The sequence below is a fragment of the Rhinoraja longicauda genome, chromosome 8 (genome assembly GCF_053455715.1).
Source record: "Rhinoraja longicauda isolate Sanriku21f chromosome 8, sRhiLon1.1, whole genome shotgun sequence".
Lineage (NCBI taxonomy): Eukaryota > Metazoa > Chordata > Chondrichthyes > Rajiformes > Arhynchobatidae > Rhinoraja > Rhinoraja longicauda.
Window position 1 is genome coordinate 42,757,286 of NC_135960.1, and position 20,439 is coordinate 42,777,724.

General features: G+C 42.4%; 1 protein-coding gene across 9 annotated transcripts in view; it reads left to right on the top strand.

The window, feature by feature from the left end:
* pcnt (pericentrin) overlaps positions 1-20,439 on the top strand; it is a 194,484-nt gene that overhangs the window by 101,193 nt on the left and 72,852 nt on the right. For 7 of the 9 annotated variants that reach the window (XM_078403749.1, XM_078403752.1, XM_078403754.1 and 4 more), the window contains 5 exons: positions 1,755-1,978; positions 9,928-10,093; positions 13,004-13,207; positions 18,233-18,265; positions 19,830-20,062. In XM_078403749.1, the coding sequence (XP_078259875.1) occupies positions 1,755-1,978; positions 9,928-10,093; positions 13,004-13,207; positions 18,233-18,265; positions 19,830-20,062 (860 nt within the window). The remainder of the gene's footprint in view (positions 1-1,754; positions 1,979-9,927; positions 10,094-13,003; positions 13,208-18,232; positions 18,266-19,829; positions 20,063-20,439) is intronic. The other 2 variants (XM_078403753.1, XM_078403757.1) reach the window with 2 other exon arrangements.

The window sequence follows — 20,439 nt, forward strand, 5'->3', positions numbered from 1 at the left end:
TGGTCTTGGAATCCAGAAACAGCACCTTTGGCTTATTGAGTCTGCTCCTATCAAGCATCCACTTACACAAATCCTGTACTAATCTCTCTTTATTCTCCCCACAATCCCATCAATTCTTCCCAAATTCGACTACTCGCATATATATATATTTGGGACAGTTTCCAGTCCCTTTTTCGAACGTGGGAGGAAAGTTGTGTGTCCACAAGGAAAATGTTCAAACACTGCAAACTGAAAGCACCTGAGATCAGGATTGAATTTAGGTCATTGGAGTTCAGAGGCAGCAGCTCTGCCAACTGCATCATTGTACCACTCTTTGGGATTCCAGCATTATTATATTATATTATGGATTCTTTCAAATTTATAATTAAGATTTGAGTATATCTGATTTCGCCCATTTTCCTCTGACTAACAATTTGTTCTCATCCATTTACCTTGGCCATGAAAGCACATCAGCCCTCCAATTCCTCAAACGACTATGGAAATTCAGGGTGTCTCAATGACTCTTTCCAACTCCTATAGATGCACCTAAAAAAGCTGACGTCAAGATTGCTGGCGTCGCGGACTGTGAAGAAGGCTGCCAAAGTATACAGCAAGATATAGATCAGCTACAGAAATGGGTGAAGAAATGGCAGATGGAGTTTAATCCGAGCAAGTGTGTGGTGTTGGACTTTGGGAGGTCAAATGTAAAGGGAAGATATATAATTAATGGCATGACCCAAAATAGCATTGATGAGCAAGGGGATCTTGAGGCCCAAATTCACATCTCACTGAAAGTGGCAACACAAGTAGATAAGAATAGAAAATAAGCCATACGGTATGCTTGCTTTCATAGATTGGGGCATTGAGTATATGAGTTAGGAAGTCATGGTGCAGCAGCATTTGGAATATTGTGTGCAGTTTTAGTCGCCCCATTACAGGGAGGATGTTGAAGGCTTGGTCAAATCTGGATAGTTTTCTCTAGAATGCCAGAAGTTGTGGGGAGACCTCATAGAAGTATATAAAATTATGAGGCATAGATAGGGTTGACAGTCAGACCTTTTTCCAAGTATAGAAAAATCAAATAGAGGGTAAAGCTTTAAGGTGAGGGGCAAAGTTTAAAGGAGATGTGCAGACAGGTTTTTACACAGATAGCGATGATGGCCTGGAACGTGCTGCTGGGGGTGATGGTTGAAGCAGATACGTTAGTGCTGTTTAAAAGCTTTTGGATGGGCCTTTAGTCATGCAGGGAATGGAGGGATATAGGTTATATGCAGGTAGATAAGTGATGGTCTTGGCAGCGTGTTCAGCACAGACATAGTGGGCTGTAATGCCTGTTGTTTTGCTGTACTCTGCTAAGTTCTATGAAAGCAACCTGTCGAGATGCATCACACCTTGATATGGGAGCTGCTCTGCCCAAGATGCAATAAATTTTAGATTTGTTAACATAGCCCAGTGCATCATACAAACCAATCATCCACCCAACCTCTTTGCATCTCATGTTGCGTAGGGAAAGCAACCAACAGAACCTCCCTTCATGCACCCTGGTGTCCCCCCCCCCCTTCTCCCCTCTCCCGGTGGGCAGGTATAAAAGCTTACACCACCTTTTAATTGTGATTTGCCAGGATAGCTTGCAGTTTCAAAATATCCATACCTTAAACCGTGTAATCTATGAGTTTTGATGATCAAGGCAGTGTTGTAGTTTGAGTAGAAGCACAGAGGATGTTCTTGATGAACAAACAGTGTATTTTCCTTTTCAATCATTCTGTACTCTCTAGGTGATTTGAACACAAGTCAAGAAAGTGCTACTATCACTGAGGATAACAGCATGTGGTCAGCATTGACAGATGGGCGATTAGAGCTTTCCCAGTGGTTGTCAGAGAGTATGTTCGTTGGGCCTGATGTTGGACCTGAAAATGAGGAGCTAATACTCGGCACGTGTGGACGTTTGCAGGCTGCTGTGGAAAAATTGCTCGAGTTGGTTACAATATCCACAAGACAGGTGAGTTTTCTTAATTGATCCTTTACCTTGGGCCCATTCTCATTTAATAGCTTATCGTCCCTTGATTCATTTAATATCAAAATAATCTATGGAACTATTTTGAATATACTTTGACTGAATCATCCCTGCTCTGTTAGGTATGGAATTCCTTTAGGTGTGTTCTGATGAACAGTTTATATTTACCAGATATGTATTTGAAATTATGCAGAAGGCGACCTTACTGTTATGATTTTTTTAGTGAAGTCACAAGTTGGTGAGACACAGACTTTTCATTGTTCTTTCTCTTTCAACGTCTTCCCTTTCTACTTGGAGTGCTTTGGTCTGGGTGGTAGGAATTCCATGAACCAGGATGTTTTTAGCAATTGCAGTAAGTGGCCGTTCCTCTGGCTTCTTGTTCAGGAGGCATCAGACATTCCGGTCAGTGTTAGAGTGGGTTGATGAATTATGGTGATGGGGAACAGGAGGACACTCCTGCAGGCTAAATGTGGGTGTTTCGCAAAGCTGTGTTCAGTTTCTCTGATGCAGAGGGGGGTCACTGATTGTAGTGCACTCGTTTGGAAGAAGTGCAGGTAATTGCTGTTTCAACTGCAAGGACTGGTTGAAAAAGGAAGAGGTGAAAGAACAAGTGTTGCATTCCCTGCAGTTGCCTGGGGAACTAATTTGGGATGCCTGATATCATTCATTGACCATAGCTCTGCTTTCAATACCATTATCCTAACCAAGCTGATCTCCAAACTCACAGAACCTGGAGTCAGCACTCCCCTCTGGAACTGGATCTTTGTCTTCGTGACCAACAGACTACAATCAGTGAGAATAGGTGACAAATCATCATCTACGATAATTCTCAACACTGGTGCCCCGCAAGGATCCGTTCTCAGCACCCTACCATTCTCCTTAAAAACTCATGACTGTGCAGCCAAATACCAATCCAACTCAATCTACAGGTTCGCAGGCGACACCACTGTGGTGGGCCCTCACCAACTTCTACAGATGTGATGTAGAAAGCATTTCATCGGGATGCATCGCAGCCTGTTTTTGGAAGACCACATACAAGACACCAAGAAATTGCAGAGAGTTGTGGACGCAGCCCAGGCCATCACACAAAAAACAACCCTCCTTACATTGACTCAATCTACACCTCACGCTGCCTCAGCAAGACTGCCAGCATAGTTGAGAACCAGTCTCGCCCGGTCACTCCCTCTTCTCCCCTCAGGAATCAAATGGTATTCTCTGAGGAGCCGCAGGAAATTGGCAAGGTCCTCAATGAGTATTTCTCCTCTGTTTTTACCGTGGAGAAAGACATGAAGACTGTGGCTCTTGGGGCAGTCAATGGAAATGTCTTGAGAGAAGTTAATATTACTGTAGAGATGGTGTTGAATGTTCTAGTGCGTGTGATGGTAGACAAATCTCCCACGCCTGATCAGATATATCTGAGAACACTGTGGGAAGCCAGAAAATAAATTATAAGTGGACTGGCTGAGCTACACGAGTCATCAGTAAATACAGGTGAGGTGCCGGAAGACTGAAGGGAGACAAATGTTGTGCCTCTATTAAAGAAGGGCTGCAAGGAAAAGCCTGGGAACTATAGGTCAGTGAGTGTAGACACAGAAACAAGGTGCAGGAGGAGGCCATTTGGCCCTTTGAGCCAGCACCGCCATTCATTGTGATCATGGTTGATCATCTACAATCAGTAACCTGTGCCTGCCTTCTCCCCATATCCCTTGATTCCACTAGCCCCGAGAGCTCTATCTAACTCTTTTAAATTCATCCAGTGAATTGGCCTCCACTGCCTTCTGTGGCAAATTCCACAAATTCACAACACTCTGGGTGAAAAAGTTTCTTCTTACCTCAGTTTTAAATGGCCTCCCCTTTATTCTTAAACTGTGTCCCCTGGTTCTGGACTCCCCCAACATTGGGAACATTTTTCCTGTATCTAGCTTGTCTAGACCTTTTATAATTTTATATGTCTCTACAAGATCTCCTCTTATAGAAGGATGAGGGGGGATCTTATTGAAACATATAAGATAATTAGGGGATTGGACACATTAGAGGCAGGAAACATGTTCCCAATGTTGGGGGAGTCCAGAACAAGGGGCCACAGTTTAAGAATAAGGGGTAGGCCATTTAGAACGGAGACGAGGAAGAACTTTTTCAGTCAGAGAGTGGTGAAGGTGTGGAATTCTCTGCCTCAGAAGGCAGTGGAGGCCAGTTCGTTGGATGCTTTCAAGAGAGAGCTGGATAGAGCTCTTAAGGGTAGCGGAGTGAGGGGGTATAGGGAGAAGGCAGGAACGGGGTACTGATTGAGAGTGATCAGCCATGATCGCATTGAATGGCGGTGCTGGCTCGAAGGGCTGAATGGCCTACTCCTGCACCTATTGTCTATTGTCTCATCCTTCTAAACTCCAGTGAATACAAGCCCAGTCTTTCCAATCTTTCCTCATATGACATTCCCCCCATCCCAGGGATTAACCTCGTGACCCTATGCTGCACTGCCTCAATAGCAAGGACGTCCTTCCTCAAATTAGGAGACCAAAACTGCACACAATACTCCAGATGTGGTCTCACCAGGGCCCTATACAACTCCAGAAGGACTTCTTTGCTCCTGTACTCAAATCCTCTCATTATGGCCAACATGCCATTAGTTTTCTTCACTGCCTGCTGTACTTGCATGCTTACTTTCAGTGACTTGTCTACAAGGACACCAAGGTCTCGTTGCACTTCCCCTTTACCTAATCTGACACCATTGAGATAATAATCTGCCTAATTTTTGCCACCAAAGTGGATAACCTCACATTTATCTACATTATTATATTGCATCTGCCATGCATCTGCCCACTCACTCACCTGTCCAAGTCACCCTGCAACCTCCTAACATCCTCTTCGCAGTTCACACTGCCACCCAGCTTTGTGTCATCCGCAAACGTGCTAGTGTTACTTCTAATTCCATCATCCAAATCATTAATATATATTTTAAATAGTTGTGACCGAGCCTTGCGGCACTCCACTCCACTGACTGCCATTCTGAAAAGGACCCATTTATTCCTGCTCTTTGCTTCCTGTCTGCCAACCAATTCTCTATCCATGTCAATACCCTACCCCCAATACCATGTGCTCTAATTTTGCTCACCAACCTCCTGTGTGGGACCTTATCAAAGGCTTTCTGAAAGTCTAGATACACTACATCCACTGGCTCTCCATCCATTTTACTTGTCAAATCCTCACAAAATTCCAGAAGATTAGTCAAGTAGGATTTCCCCTTCATAAATCCCTGCTGACTTGTACCAAACCTTTTACTGCTATCCAAATGAGCCGTTATTTTCTCTTTAATTTCTCTAGCATCTTCCCCACCACCGATGTCAGGCTAACTGGTCTATAATTCCCCGTTTTCTCTTTCGCTCCTTTCTTGAAAAGTGGGATAACATTAGCTACCCTCCAATCCACAGGAACTGATCCTGAATCTATTGAACATTGGAAAATGATCACCAATGCGTCCACGATTTCTTGAGCCACCTCCTTGAGTACCCTGGGATGCAGACCATCAGGCCCTGGAGATTTATCAGCCTTCAGTCCCATCAGCCAACCCAATACTATTTCTCGCCTAATGCAAATTTCTTTCAGTTCCTCTGTCTCCCTTGATCCTCTGTCCACTATTACTTCTGGGAGATTGTTAGTGAAGACAGATCCAAAGTACCTGTTCAACTCTTCCGCCATCTCCTTGTTACCCATAATAATTTCATCCGTTTCTGCCTTCAAGTGACCCACATTTGTCTTTACTAATCGTTTTCTCTTAACATACCCAAAGAAGCTTTTACTCTCCTTTATATTCTTGGCCAGCTTCGCTTCGTACCTCATCTTTTCAGCCCGTATTGACATTTTTGCTATCTTCTGTTGTCCTTTGAAAGTTGCCCAATCCTCTGGCTTCCCGCTACTCTTTGCTATCTTATACATCTTTTCTTTTAGTTTTATTCCATCTCTAACTTCCCTTGTCAGCCACTTGCCTCTTACTCCCCTTAGAATCTTTCTTCCTCTTTGGAATGAAATGATCCTGCATCTTCTGGATTATGCCCAGAAATTCCTGCCATTGCTGTTCCACCATCATTCCTGCCAGGATCCTTTTCCATTCGACCTTGGCCAGCTCCTCTCTCTTGCCTTCATAGTCCCCTTTGTTTAACTGCAACACTGACATTCCTGGTTTAACCTTCTCCCTCTCAAATTGCAGATTAAAACTAATCATATTATGGTCACTACCACCAAGCGGTTCCTTTACCTTGTGTTCCCTTATTAAATCTGGTTCATTGGACAACACTAAATCCAGAATTGCCTTCTCTCTGGTAGGCTCCTGTACAAGCTGCTCTAAGAATCCATCTCGGAGGCACTCAACAGACTCCCTTTCTTGGCGTCCAGAACCAACCTGATTTTCCCAGTCTACCTGCATATTGAAATCCCCCATAACCACAGTGGCATTATCTTTGTTACATGCCAATTTTAACTCCTGCTGCAACTTGCACCCAATATCCAGGCTACTGTTTGGGGGTCTGTAGATAACTCCCATTAGTGTCTTCTTACCTTTACAATTTCTCAACTCTATCCACAGTGACTCTACACCTTCAGTCCCAATGTCACCCCTCGCAAGGGACTGAATTCCATCCCTCACCAACAGAGCTACCCCACCTCCTCTGCCCACCTGCCTGTCCTTTCTATTGGACGTATAACCCTGAATATTCAGTTCCCAGTCCTGATCCTTCTGCAGCCACGTCTCTAATCTCCACAATGTCATACCTACCAATCTCTAACTGAGTCTCAAGCTCATCCACTTTATTTCTTCTACTTCGCACATTCATATATAGTACTTTTAATCCATTGCTCATCTCAGCTTCCTCATCGATTCCTATTACACTTGGCCATTCTCTCCAATCGCTTCGTGAGCTTTCTGCCCCGTTAATTCTGGGGTGTTTCTTAATATTTCCTATACTCTCTTTCCCTTTAACTCCATCCATGTCTATCCCATTTGAAACCCCTCTCTATTTAGTTTAAAACCATCCGTGTAACATCTGTGTTCAGTAAGTTACTCGAGAATATACTGAGGTATAAGATATACATGCATTGAGATAGACAAGGCTGCTTCGGGACAATCAGCATAGTTTTGTATGTGGGAGGTATTGTCTCATGAATCTATTTGAGTTTCCCGCTCCTCTTCGCCCGGTGTCCGTGTCCGCCTGTTGACGTGCCCCCCGGATTGACGTGAGCGGATTGAGGCGGCGGCGTGCAGGGCTTCCAAGAGTACTTGGAGAAACACTGTGCCAGCACCATGATGCCGGTGGAGCTGCAGAAGCTGGCCCGCGGCAGCCTGGTGGGTGTAGGCTGCAACCGGCTACCGCACTGCCTGCTCCGCCTGCTGCTCAGTTACTAAAGAACCTTTTGTAACAACGGGACCCAACCGTTCCACGGGATGTTGCATTTTGGGAAGTCCAACCAGGACAGGACCTACACTGTGACCAACAGAGCCTTGGGGAGCGATGTCGTGCTGAGGGATCTAGGAGTGCAGGCACGTAGTTCCTTGAATGTAGCCTCGCAGGTAGATAGGATGGTCAAGCAGCTTTTGGCACATTGACCTTCATTAGTAAGGATATTAAGTATAGAATTTGGGACTTATTCACAAAATGCTGGAGTAACTCAGCAGGTCAGGCAGCATCTCAGGAGAGAAGGAATGGGTGACGTTTCGGGTCGAGACCCTTTTCAGACTGATGTCGGGGCAGGATGAAGGAAGGATATAGGTGGAGACAGGAAGAATCTATTGTATCCGCTGCTCTAGATGTCAACTTCTTTACATCGGCGAAACCAAACGCAGGCTCGGCGATCGTTTCGCTCAACACCTTCGCTCAGTCCACCTTAACCAACCTGATCTCCCGGTGGCTGAGCACTTCAACTCCCCCTCCCACACCCAGTCTGACCTTTCTGTCATGGGCCTCCTCCAGTGCCATAGTGGGGCCCACCGGAAATTGGAGGAACAGCCCCTCATATTTCGCTTGGGCAGCCTGCAACCCAGCTGTATGAACATTGAGTTCTCCAACTTTAGATAGTTCCTCTGTCCCTCTCTTCCCCTCCGCCTTCCTAGTTCTCCCTCTATCTTCCTGTCTCCACCTATATCCTTCCTTTGTCCCACCCCCTGACATCAGTCTGAAGAAGGGTCTCGACCCGAAATGCCACCCATTCCTCTCCTGAGATGCTGAGATTACTTCAGCATTTTGTGAATAAATACCTTCGATTTGTACCAGCATCTGCAGTTATTTTCCTATAGAAGTTGGGATGTTCTGTTACAGTTGTACAAGATGCTGGTGAGGCTATATTTGGAGTATTATGTTCAGTTTTGCTCACCCTGCTATAGGGAAGGTGTTAAGTTGGAAAGAGTGCAGAGAATATTTACGAGTATGTTGCCGGAATTTGAGAGCCTGAGCAAAAAGGAGAGGTTGGGCAGGTGAGGGCTTTATTCCTTAGAGCGCGGGAGGATGAAGGGTTATCGTGTAGAGGTGTATAAGATCATGAGGGGAATAGATAGGATAGATGCAGTCTTTTTCCCAGAGTGGGGGAATCAAGGACCAGAGGTCATAGGTGAGTAGGGAAAGATTTAATAGGAACCTGAGGGGGAACGTTTTCACACGGTGCGTGGTGGCTGTATGCACCCCTCCCAACCCTTCTGAATTTAGCGGAAAGTTTCCGCTGTCTTATTTCATTTCCGCCATTCCGATTTTGCCTCACATTTTTCCGCAAAACAGTCGGTAATTGCAATTTGTCAATTCGGCCGCTAGATGTCGCTAGGGGTTCCGCGAGAACTCCCCGCCCTGGAAGTCTCCCCGAAAATGTGGCACCTAGACTGTGCAAGGCAGCCAATCTCGACCTCATCGGGACTTCCATGGCTGATGGAACCTTCATGGAACCTGCGGCCAGGGCTCCAGAACTCCAGCCCAGCTGGAGCCAGCACATCTATCCCCATTGCCGACTTCCTTGGCTGGCTGGATAAACCAGCAAAGCTCTGGAACCAAGAGTGTCAGAAAATCAGTGGTGAAATTGTAATGAGTAAATATTAAATTTAAGTGCAAAATTATATAACTATATTAATTAATTAAGACGGGATTAAAATATAAAACACAGCAGAAAAGCCAATTACCACCTTTTTGGGCTGATTATCAATTAATGTGCGAATTTACTTCAACAAGTACTTCCGTATGCTTAGTCGAGTCGTATATATCAACTCTTTCTTCATAACTTAGTCATACATTTTATGACCATTGTTCTTTTATTCAATACCAAGAGAATTGGGATGTGTAAGGAAAAAGCAAAATAGAAAAAACAAAACAAAACAATTTTTTCTTTGTGTTGCAAAAAGTATCTGTTCAATAACCTTTCTATAAATAGCAGAATATACTCATGATAGGCCTAACATTGTACATGTAGTCCAAGAACTACAGACTGTTGGAAATAATTGTCGTTTTTCACAAATGAATGTAGCACAATTTGGCGTGCAATTTTTTTTGCTGAAAAGTTGCATTACGCGCCATATTATGAATTTTGATGTAAAATTCTGAATTTTGGACATCAAAATTATGAATTTGTAAAATCAAATGTTGGGAGGTCTGTATATGGAACAAGGTTCCAGAGGGGGCAGTTATGGCAGGTACTATAACAACATTTAAAAGACATTTAGCATTGTACATCAATGGGAAATGTGTAGAAGAATATGGGCTAAAGGTGGGCAGGTCGGAGTAGTGTAGTTGGGGCATCCTGTCGGCATGGGCAAGATGTGCTGAAGGGCATGTTTTCCATGCTGTATGATTTTATTACTGTATGATATTAATGTCAAAAGCTGCACCAGATATGACCTTTTAATAGTTATAATAAGCTTCAAGGTTTATAACGTCTTGATTTATTGTGATATGTCTGTTTTTGCCCAGTTCATACAAAATCAGGGAACTCATGAACACATGGAGCAAGGTTTTATAGCTCAAAACCTAGAGACTGTGGAGCTAATTGGCAAACAACACCAGAAATTAATAGAACATCTGAACTCTGAATCTGAGGCGAAGAACGAACTGGCGTTGGAGCTCCACAAGGCTGAGGGTAAGATTGACAATTGGGGAAAGGTTGTGCAGAATACACATGTATTTTTGTTAAAAGTACAAATTAGTCTAGATAATTTAATTTCTAAAAACTGTGTGTCAACTTTGTTGAATGTATTTTTTAAATACATTTTCTCTTTATCAAATTGTTAATGTGTTTGAATTCATTTGTCAAGGGTTATTGATGAGTATTTGATTGAATTCAAAGCTGTATTTAACCCAAGAACTTTTTTATGCTGCAGTTTGAATTTCCAAATTACTACCATTCTTTATTCAAATTTTTTTTGTGATTTTACACATCTTAATTCCTCTAATTCCTGTTCACTCAATGAATTACTACACAGATTGTTTAGTTTACAATGATGAGGTTTATGTATTTGGTAGAAATGGCTTTAACTGCAATGCTGCTATTTAAATAATGCTAGGTTTTTGGGTTTGATGGCTTTTACAAGACCAAATCTAATCCATGTTATATTTCATGCTGGTTGGCTCCTGACACACATTCTCCATAAATTGTGTATATTGGCAGGAGCATCTTAATGGGAGAAGATTTGTGAATTGAGGTTGTAAAAGCTTTGACAGCTATAATTTTGTTTGCAGTTTCTCCAGCAACTTGTGAAATCTGCAACACTCAAACCTTTAACAAATTGGCATCCAAATGATTGTCAAATGTCCATGTAGATTTTCCAGAATGGGACTTGGAATCCATGTAGTTTATTCTGAAAATACACTCTTCAGATTTTACCACCCATGATACATTCAACATGAGCAGAAATTGGCATTATTCAATATTTTTGATTAATGCCAAGCTGAAAATTATGTTCAATGTTTTAATTTTATCTGATGTTTCTAGCAGTACCTTATTATGTAAGCCTACTTTAGTGCCAGTCAGAAAAGTAGAGATAGAAATCACTTCATTAGGGTATTGATTCTGGCCCTTGCCTCTGAACTGGCAGCATTATCAAACTGGATGATCCCCTTCAGTATCCAGATGGTAGATGATCATTCTACTGAGAAACCTACAAGAGTTTAATTTTTTTTAGAATAAAGAGTTCATTTCCCCAATTGTTACATCTTTCTACTGTTGTTTCAATCCTTGACATTTTCTGTATCTACTTTTTCTTTAGTCATAGAGTGATACAGAGAGTGATACAGAATGGTTACAGGCCCTTCGGCCCAATTTGCCCATACTGGCCAACAGGTTCCAGCTACACTAGTCCCACCAGCCCACAGTTGGTCCATATCCCTCCAAACCTCTTCCATCAATGTAAATATAGAAACATAGAAAATAGGTGCAGGAGGAGGCCATCGAGCCAGCACTGCCATTGTGATCATGGCTGATCATCCACAATCAGTAAACCATGCCTGCCTTCTCCCCATACCCCTTGATACCACTAGCCCCAAGAGCTCCATCTAACTCCCTTTTAAATTCATCCAGTGAATTGGCCTCCACTGCCTTCTGTGGCAGAGAATTCCACAAATTCACACCTCTTTGGGTGAAAAAGTTTTTTCTCATCTCAGTTTAAAATGGCCTCCTCTTTATTCTTCGACTGGCCGCTGGTTCTGGACTCCCCCAATATTGGGAACATTTTTCCTGCATCTAGCTTGTCCAGTCCTTTTATAAATTTATATGTTTCTATAAGATCCCCTCGCATCCTTCTAAATTACAATAAATACAAGCCCATTCTTTCCAATCTTTCCTCATATGACAGTGCTGCCATCCCGAGGATCAACCTCGTGAACCTACGCTGTACTCCCTCAATAGCAAGGATGTCCTTCTTCAAATTTTGGAGACCAAAACTGCACACAATACTCCAGATGTGGTCTCACAACTGCAGAAGGACCTCTTTACTCCTATACTCAAATCCTCTCGTTATGAAGGCCAACATGCCATTAGCTTTCTTCACTGCCTGCTGTACCTGCACGATTACTTTCAGTGACTGGCGTACAAGGACACCCAGGTCTTGTTGCTCTTCCCTTTTTCCATGTACATGTCTAACTGATTCTTAAATGTTGGGATAGTCTCTGCCTCAACTGCCTCCTCTGACAGCTTGTTCCATACGCCTACCACCCTTTGTGTGAAAAAGTTTCCCCTCAGATTCTTATAAGATATTTTCACCTTCACCATAAGCCTATGTCCTCTGGTCCCCGATTCACCTACTCTGGGCAAGACTCTGTGCATCTACCCTCTCTATTCCTCTCATGATCTTGTACACCTGTATAAGATCACCCCTCGACCTCCTGTGCTCCAAGGAATAGTCTCATCCTACTCAACCTTTCCCTTTTGCTCAGACCCTCTAGTCCTGGCAACATCCTCGTAAATCTTCTCTGTATCCTTTCCAGCTTGACAACATCTTTCCTATAACACGGTGCCCAGAACTGGACACAATGCTCTAAATGCGGCCTCACCAACGTCTTATCATAGATAGAGCTCTTATTGATAGAGGAATATGGGGAGGGGGCAGGAACGGGGTACTGATTGTGAATGATCAGCCATGATCACATTGAATGGCGGTGCTGGCTCGAAGGGCCGAATGGCCTACTCCTGCACCTATTGTCTATTGTCTATACAACTGCAAAATGACCTCCCAACTTCTGTACTCAATACACTGGCTGATGAAGGCCAACATGCCAAAAGCTTTTTTGATCACTCGCTCTACCTGCGTCTCCACCTTCAAGGAACAATGCACCTGCACTTTTTGATCGCCTTTTTCTTTACATTCTTGTTCCCTATTAGAAAGAAACTTGCTTTGTTTTAAAGGCACTTTACTTGCCACCATTTTAGTGTTGGCTCCGACCACAAGTTTTAGAATTTGCAATCATTTCTAAAAAAATTTTATTCGCGCACAAACCTGTTTAATTGGTTATTCTAAGCTAGTTTAGATTCTTTACGATCATCTGCCATTACTAGGGTTGATTGAAGGATATGTCATGGAGAAAGCAACACTGGAAGAAGCTTTGCAGAAGAAGGAAGAATTGGAGGAGCATCTGGCCCTTCAGGTGGAACTTCTAAGCCAGCAACTTCATGAACTCAGCCAGGAGAATCTTCATCGATGTGAGGAGCGTGACCTACTACGCCAGAAACAAGGCATGGTTGGCAACGATGTAGAACGTGGTAAGAATGCCGTTTACTAAATGCTGCAAACTTGGGTCATAAGAACATAAGCGATGGGAGCAGAATTAGGCCATGCGGCCCATCAAGTCTACTCCGCCATTCAATCTATCTTCCTAACCCCACTTTTCTGCCTTCTCCCCAAAACTCCTGACACCCGTACTAATCAAAAAACTATCTCTGCCGTAAAAATATAAACTTGGGCTACATTCCTGGATGGTACAGCAAAATGACCCTTAAAAGAAGAGCCTTCTTGACCATCTTATCCACCTGTGATGCCAATTTAAAAAAAACTTGTACCTGCACTCCTTGGTTTCTTTGCTCTACAACATTCCTCAGATTCCTGCCATTTATTGTGACGGTTCTGCCCAGGTTTCTCAAAATGCCTCGTTTAAACACCTCAAATGTTTCTGCATTAAACTGCATTGACCTGTTCCTCCCCCCCCCCCCCCCCCCCCCATACACACTTTCCCAACTGATCAAGATCCTGTTGTAATCTTTGATAACCATTTTCACCATCTACAATATCACCCATTTAGTGTAATCTGCAAATTTACTAATCACTCTATGACTCTATGTCCTGTACATTCTTATCCAACCCGTTGATATAATCCACGAACACCAATGGGCCTAGCAGCGATCCTTGAGGCACACAATTAGTCACAGGCCTCCTGTCAGGAAAACAACCTTCCACCATCACCTTCTGCTTCCTTCCATGAAGCTAATTTTCCATCCAGTCGGCTAGCTTATCTTCGATCCCATGCGATCTAACCTTCCAGATCAGCCTACTGTGTGGAATCTTGTCAAATACAGATAACTAAGGTGTGTAGTTTGGGAAGTCTAACAGGGCAGGACCTACAGAGCGAGTGGTAGTGCTCAGTAGTGTTGTAGAGCAGAGGGAGTGCAGGTACATAGTTCATTGAACGTGGCATCACAGGTAGATAAAATTGGCCTTCATCAGTCTGAGTATTGAGTAGAGAAGTTGGGAGGTCATGTTATAGTTGTATAAGACATTGGTGAGGCCACATTTGGAATATTGTGTCCAGTTTTGATTGCCATGTTATAGGAAAGATGTTGTCATGTTGAAAAGGGTGCAGAGAAGATTTTTGAGGATGTTGCCAGGACTCAAGGGCCTGAGCTATAGGGAGAGGTTGAACAGGCTAGGACTAGATCGGGTTAATGCAGTCTTTTGCCCAGAGTAGGGGAATCGAGAACCAGAGAACATAGGTTTAAGGTGCATGGGGAAAGATTTAATAGGAACTTGAAGGGTAACTTTTTTACACAAAGCGTGGTGGGTGAATGGAACGAGCTGCTGGAGGAGGTAGTTGAGGCAGGTACTATCATAATATTTAAGAGACATTTGGACAGGTATATAGATAGGATCGGTTTAGAGGGTTATGGGCCAAGTGCGGGCAGTTGGAACTAGTGTAGATGGGGCATATTGGCAATTTGGGCCATTGGGCCTGTATGACTATAAATGCCTTGCTGAAATCAATATAGGCCACGTCTACAGTTATGCACTCGTCAACCTCTTTAGTTACACGTTCAAAAATACTCAATCAGATTCGTGAGACACGATCTCCCATGTACAAAATCGTGCTGACTATCCCTAATCAGCCTTGTTTATCTAAATGCACGTACATCTTATCCCTCAGAATACTCTCTTGTAACTCTCTGACCACAGATGTTAGCCTCACTGGCCTATAGATCTCAGTCTTTTCCTTGCAGCCTTTCTTGAATAGAGGCACAACATTTGCCACCCTCTAGTCTTCTGGCATCTCGCCAATATTAAATGATGACTCGTATATCTCAGCCAGGGCAACTGCAATTTCTTCTTTTGCTTCCAACATTGTCCTTGGATATATCTGATCAGGCCCAGGAGATTTGTCTACCTTCATACGCGTTAGGCCATTCAGCACCTCCTCGGCCATAATATTAGCTGTTCTCAAGACATTTCCATTGATTGCCCAAGGCCTGAATACTATAATTGGCAGCAAAGTGAACAATCACCAGCATCATTGATCATTGTTCGGCAATCCCTGATGAATTTAATGCATTCTATGCCCATTTTAAGCGAAGGACAACGGGGCGATGCATTGCGTCCTGTCAGACTCGAGTGTGCCTCTCCCCACTGTTGAGGAAGTTATATTGGCCTTCCTGAGGGTGAACCCATGGAAAGCAACTGGCCCGGATACACTCCCTGACCATGTCCTTTGGAACGGCGCAGGCCATCTAGAGGGAGTGTTTATGGACATCTTTAATCACTCCATGCTCCGTTCTAAGGTAGCCACCTGCTTAAGGAAGACCACAATGGCTACGATCTTGGTATCATAGAAAAGATGATCTCATGCCTTAAAGACTACCATCCGGTGGCCTTGACATCCAGCATCATGAAGTGCTTCGAGAGGCTAGTTATGGCACCTATAAAATCCAGCCTATTAAGCAGCCTTGATCCACTGCAGTTCACCTCCCACCACAACACGTCCACGCTGATGCCATCTCTTTGGCCCTACGCTTATCCCTGGAACATCTGGATAAGAAGGACACCTACATCAGATCCCTCTTCATCGACTATAAGCTCTGCTTTCAATAATTATCCCAACCAAGCTAATCCCCAAATTGGAGTCGGCACTCTCCTCTGCAACTGTATCCTCAACTTCTTGACCAGCAGACCACAATCAGTGAGGATAGGTGACAAATCATGCTCTACAGTAATCCTCAACATTGGTGCCCCGCAAGGATGCATTTTCCGCGCCCTTCTATACTCATTATGCACTCACGACTGTGCAGCCAAATACCAATTGAACTCACTTTACAAGTTTGCAGGTGACAGCACTGTAGTGGGCCGGATATCAAATAATGACGAGACAGAATATAGAAAGGAGATTGTGAGCCTTGTAACTTGGTGCCAAAAGAACAACCTCTCCCTTAATGAAAGCAAGGCAAAGAATATTGTGATTGACAATGGGCGGCACGGTAGCGCAGCGGTAGAGTTGCTGCTTTACAGCGAATGCAGCGCCGGAGACTCAGGTTCGATCCTGACTACGGGTGCTGCACTGTAAGGAGTTTATACGTTCTCCCCGTGACCTGCGTGGGTTTTCTCCGAGATCTTCGGTTTCCTCCCACACTCCAAAGACGTACAGGTATGTAGGTTAATTGGCTGGGTAAATGTAAAATGCAAAAATTGTCCCTAGTGGGTGTAGGATAGTGTTAATGTGCGGGGATCACTGGGCGGCACGGACTTGGAGGGCCGAAAAGGCCTGTTTCCGGCTGTATATATATGATATGATATGATATGATATGACTTTATGATGTGAAGCAGTATACGTTCACTGATGGCACAGAAGTGGACATGGTTGAAAGCTTTAAGTTCTTAGGAATAAATATCACCAGCAATTTTTCACAGACCAGCAACATCGAAGCTATTACCAAAATAGCCCATCAAATGCCTCTTCTTCCTTAGGCTTAGAAAGTTCCGCATATCCCCAACAACCCTCACCAACTTCTAAAGATGCGCCGTAGAAAGCATTTTATCGAAATGCATCGCAGCGAGGTTTCAGAATGGCTCCATCCAAGACCACAAGAAATTGCAGAGTGTGGACATTGCCCAGACCATCACGCCAACCAACATCCCTTCCATTGAATCCATCTAAATTTAATGCTGTCTCGGTAAGGTCACCAGCATAATTAAGGACCAGTCTCACCCAGTCACTCCCTTTTCTCTCCTCTCTCATCAGGCAAGACGTACATAAGTTTGAAAGTGCATACCTCCAGATTCAGAGACAGTTTCTTCCCAGCTGTTATCAGGCAACTGAACCATCCCCTCGTCAGCTACAGTGCAGATCTGACCTCCCATCTACCTCATTGGAGACTTTTAACTATCTTTAATCAGACTTTATCTTGCACTAAATGTTGTACCCTTTATCTGCACTCTGTGGTCGACATGATTGTAATTGTGTAGTCTTTTCTTCAACTGGATAGCCTGCAACACTGTACTATAGTACACATGACAATAATAAACTAAACCAAGTTCCACGGTCCTCATGTTTTCTCCATGGCAAAATCAGAGGAGAAATATTCATTGAGGGCCTTGCCCATCTCCTGCAGCTCTACACAGAGATGACTGCTTTGAAACCTGAGGGAGCCCTATTCTCTCTCAGGTTACCCTTTTTCCCTTGATATACTTTAAAAATCTTTAGTAATTTTTCCAGAGCAAAACTAGAAGCCATAGCCTTAAAGTGACTTGGTGTGAGATTTAATTCAGACCTCAAGAGCAACTTTTCCACTCGGAGAGTAATCCGTATCTAGAAATTGTCATCAGAGGAAGCTATGGAAACGGATATTGTTGCGACTTTCAAAAGACTTTCGGACAGTATTATGAATAGGAAATGTTTAGAGGTATGTGCGCCACATGTAGGCAAATGGGACTAGCCCAGAATGTTAACCACCAACATGGACCAGTTGGGCAGAAGGGCTTGTTTCCATGCTGTATTGCTTTGACTTATGGTGATTTAGATGATGGTGACAGCTGATGGAAACTCAAGAAGCCAGTACAATAAAATCTTCTGCATTTCTTGAAACATTATTGGTCCCTTGGTATGCATCTTTGGCTAGAAATCTAACTGCACTTCTGATGGAAATTTGGCTTTGGTAAATCAGATGGGTTATCAAACCATTGCAGAAATTTTTATGTTGCAATTCCTGTCTCTGATATGACCTAATTATTTGCCTTGAGAGAAATCTCCATTGGAATAAGGGTTTGCAAGGAAGTGCCATACATGAATAAACAGGAGCATCTTTCCATTCATCATTTAAAGACAATTCCGTTAGAAAAATGTGGAATTATTTTCGCTGTTAAAAGATGTTTTGTTCAACTGAATGATCGCAAGTTATATGTTGGTTTTCAAGTTCGAATATCTTGCACGAATTATTGGTGCTAAATTTTCCAATTTGTCTGCTGTGCAGTATTAATCATAAGCGATGTATTTGATTGTGATGATTGTCTTCACTCAATTCTTTGTTTCTCAGGCCATCAAATTGAACCACATAAAAGAGGTTCAGGTTTGTCCCTTTTTTGAAAACATTGTTGTATGGTTTGTATTTTTTTTTAATTACATTTGAATGCTTTCAGCATTTTATTTTTTTAAATCTATAGCCAAATTGATCTGGTCAGAGTAATTTCAAACTTTTTTTTAATCACTGTGCCTGTGAAATGCTGTGCATGTGCAAATCGAGATTCCAAGCATGGCGTACCTCAAATTTGTGTGGCCATTTTTCAACTCCCATTTGCCATTTATGTAAATTTGGATTAAATATGTGCAAAGCAAAACTCGCTTCAGAATGGAATTAGTCAAATAAACTTGAAATTATACAGTTTATCTTGCACTCTTAGTAGGATGTTCTACTGTGTAAATTGGACTTCAGTATCCCTAACGCTTTCCGTTGTTCTATTCAAGTGCCAGAGAGAAGCATAAAATCTCAGTTTAAAAGTGTATTTTGCTTGAAAATGACTCCCAGCCTTGGTTGTTGACATGCCCTGTGCCATTCTAAATTGTTAAATTTTTTACATTCAATTTCCTCTTGCATTCCTATTTCCTTTCCTTCAAAGCTAAATATTCCATATTTAAGTATTCTTTTAATCTTAATTTTACTGCACAAAAGTGTCTTTTTTCTATTAAAGTGTCTTAGAATTCATATTTCCAGCCTTATATGTGGAACTAAGTCACATTTACCAGTATTGTGAATTATCCTGCAATCTTACTACTTGAATTCTGCATGGCATGATCTGAACTTGATAAAGTATTAGGAATGTTGCCCTCTTCTCCATTATCACATTCATAATGTCTGGTGCTTGCTATTCTCTTGAGCATGTTTAGATGTTGAGCCTCTGTGCTTATGTTCCAGTGAGAAAGTCTGACTTTGCATCCACGATTGAAAGCAAGATGTATAATTTTCTAGGCATGAAAACTTCCACTAAGAAACCAAAAGTACACAATTTTTTCTTATTCATGCCAATTCTCATGGTTCATCTATGGAAACAAATGACATTTTTATTTAAAAATCCCTCAAAAATATTCAGCTCAAAAAAGATACCTAGCTAAACATTGGATCAGTAAAGGAACGTGGTTCTACATAAAGCCATCCAGACTGCTGTACGTGAAACAGCTACCTTCTGAAAAGTTTTGAAAAGGGTGTCATCTCATTAGGAACAATTTGCAGGATTGCAGTGTTAATCCATAGAGTTTGTTGTCATTGGAAGGTTTGATGTATACTAAACTATACTAAACATACAGGACCCTTCACTGTTGGCATTTAAAGGTGGAATTTATCCTGGTGCTGTGCGGAATGTTTCTCAAGTATGGTGAAGAGTCAAAATATATTTAGAACGTCCTCAATAATTTGGAAATGTTCTATCTGGAAATGCTATATTGATGAATCTGCTTTAAATGTTGAGGTGGAATTGGTTTGTAGTGCTCTGGATGAATTAACAAATTAAGTATTGAACGTGTGTACTGTTCAGATTTTATTATAATGTGACTTTGAAAAATTCACAATAAGTGTGGAAAGTGATTTGGGCATTTGGTTCCCACATCTGCTTCATTTATATTGTATTTGCTATGTCCAGCATTACTGGAGGAAACGGAACGTTTGGCCAAAGAGAAGCTAGACATCCAATGTCAGGCAGATAAGGATTGTGCTGATCTCCTATCAAGGACAAAGAGAATGGAAGTGGAATTGGAGGAGGAGACCAACCGCAACATTGAGCTATCAGACAAGTTGCATTTGGAGGTTGTTGACCTACAACAGCAAGTCCAGGCTCTTGAAAAGCAGCTCAAGAATTATCGACAATTTATGGATGTAAGTAAAAGGGAATGTAAATTGTGATAATAACTCAACTTCGTTAGATTACATATTCAAATATTAATCCGGTTCAATGGTATGCAGATTGTTTTAAAGCAAGGAAACTAATATCAACTTGTTTATTGAATCACTAAAACGGTTTTAAAATTGAAAGGCAGGAAAAACATTTTTAGCTGACATCATAATTGTATCCTGTTGGTGCTCCAAAATACTTTGCAGCCTGTGAATTAGTTTGATGGACAGTTGCTATTATGAGGAAAAATATGGGAACAAATATAAGTAACCTTGGCCTGAAGGGTTGAGGGATAGAAAATAAATAGTCAAAAGCTAAAATGTGGAGAAGTTGATAACACTTCATCAGAACTCATTTTAAT